The sequence below is a fragment of the Condylura cristata genome, unplaced genomic scaffold, assembly GCF_000260355.1.
Source record: "Condylura cristata isolate star-nosed mole 26May11 unplaced genomic scaffold, ConCri1.0 scaffold00079, whole genome shotgun sequence".
In the NCBI taxonomy this organism is placed as follows: Eukaryota; Metazoa; Chordata; class Mammalia; order Eulipotyphla; family Talpidae; genus Condylura; species Condylura cristata.
The window spans coordinates 129,110-130,407 of record NW_004567180.1 but is presented as its reverse complement, the minus strand read 5'-3'; the positions used below and the strand labels follow the sequence as shown (position 1 = coordinate 130,407).

Here is a 1,298-nt window from a genome sequence, read left to right as displayed (position 1 = left end):
GCCCAGAGGCCCTCTTTGAAATGACCCGTCGCGCGCAGACCTGCACGTACCTGTCGCTGCGGCCCCGGTGCCCGCTGGCCCTGAAACGGCAATGGGGGGGGGGGGCTTTAGAGACCGCAGATGGGCGCTGCCCACACAGGCGGCCCTGTCCCCACTGGGCCGGACGCTGACCAAGGAGCCGAACCGAACCAAGTGGAGTTTTACTTTGCGGTCATGTCCACAGCAAATGGGGAACTGCACCCCACAAGCCTTGGTAATGACCTTGGTGGGCTGGCCCGGGAGGGCGGCCGCTCACCTGCCGAGGTCCGGGAGACGCCGCTGTCCAGTCCCACGGGGCCACCACGAGGACCTGGGCTGCAGCTAAAGAACAGCCGTGTCCACGCGGGGCGGCGGCAGGGCCCGCGCCCCTGCCTGCGCCGGGCGGTGTTCAGCAAGGCCGTGTCTCTCAGCCTGCTCGGAGCAGTTGAACGCGTGCCGTCATCACCACACCGCGCCTCGCCGCATGGCCCCGCCACGGGCACCTACCTGGCCTCGCGCCCGTGTCCTCGGTGGGGAGGCCTAGGGGAGGCGGAGACGCTGCTGGGCGGGAGTCGCGGGTCTTGCGGCCCCCACGCCCAGGGGGCAGCCGGGACGTGTCACAGGCCTCATTGTCACCACCGCAAGCGGCCTGCCGTGGTGGAAGCACGACCTGTCTCCGTGTGGCCACATCCGCGACTCCCGGGCACCACGGGCGAGGGTGCCCGTGCCAGCGGGAGTGAGGCCGGGCGCCAAGGGTGTGCCGCCGGGGACCTCACCTCCGGGCCGGGGTGCAGCTCTGCTGCCTGCTGGACGCTCCGGGGGGCCTGGAAGAGAGGCCGTGTCACTGCGTGGCCGGCCACTGCCGTGGCTGCTCTCCCCGTGGGCCCCAGCGGCTGCGGTGAGCAATGTGCCAATAGAAATACCAGGTTTTACGTGCACGAGGCCAAGAAAACCAACGATGCCAGGTACTGGGTTGCTGTCGCACTGGCCTTGGAACGCCCGGCAGGACGAGCTGCGGGGCGCAGATACCTTGCAGTGCGGGGGGCCCGGGCGGTTCCCTGGGACGGACCCTCCCCGACGGGGACGCACCTACCTCTGCGTGCGAAGCGTCGGTCTCACCTGCGGGCGAAACAGCGCGAGGGGGTGAGGGGTGCAGCGGCGGCGTGGCCACCGCCGAGCGCCACGGCGCCATCAGAACGACGCTTCAGTTCACGCCTGAGTCACCCAGCAGTTGAACAGGAGCCTTCATCATCTGGAGCCCGCGGGCAGCGCCCGCCTGC

The 1,298-nt window shown here is 70.0% G+C and overlaps 1 protein-coding gene across 1 annotated transcript in view; it reads right to left on the bottom strand.

Annotated features, from left to right (window-relative positions):
- The window catches only part of LOC105854648 (atherin-like), a 2,559-nt gene extending 1,267 nt beyond the window's left edge, over window positions 1-1,292 (bottom strand). Inside the window, exons 1-5 of the mRNA XM_012734859.1 lie at window positions 1,112-1,292; window positions 795-842; window positions 526-667; window positions 296-360; window positions 3-80 (exon numbers count right to left, since the gene is read on the bottom strand). Of these exons, the coding sequence (XP_012590313.1) occupies window positions 3-80; window positions 296-360; window positions 526-667; window positions 795-842; window positions 1,112-1,210 (432 nt within the window). The 5' untranslated portion in view covers window positions 1,211-1,292. The remainder of the gene's footprint in view (window positions 1-2; window positions 81-295; window positions 361-525; window positions 668-794; window positions 843-1,111) is intronic.
- Between the last annotated feature and the right edge of the window lie 6 nt (window positions 1,293-1,298).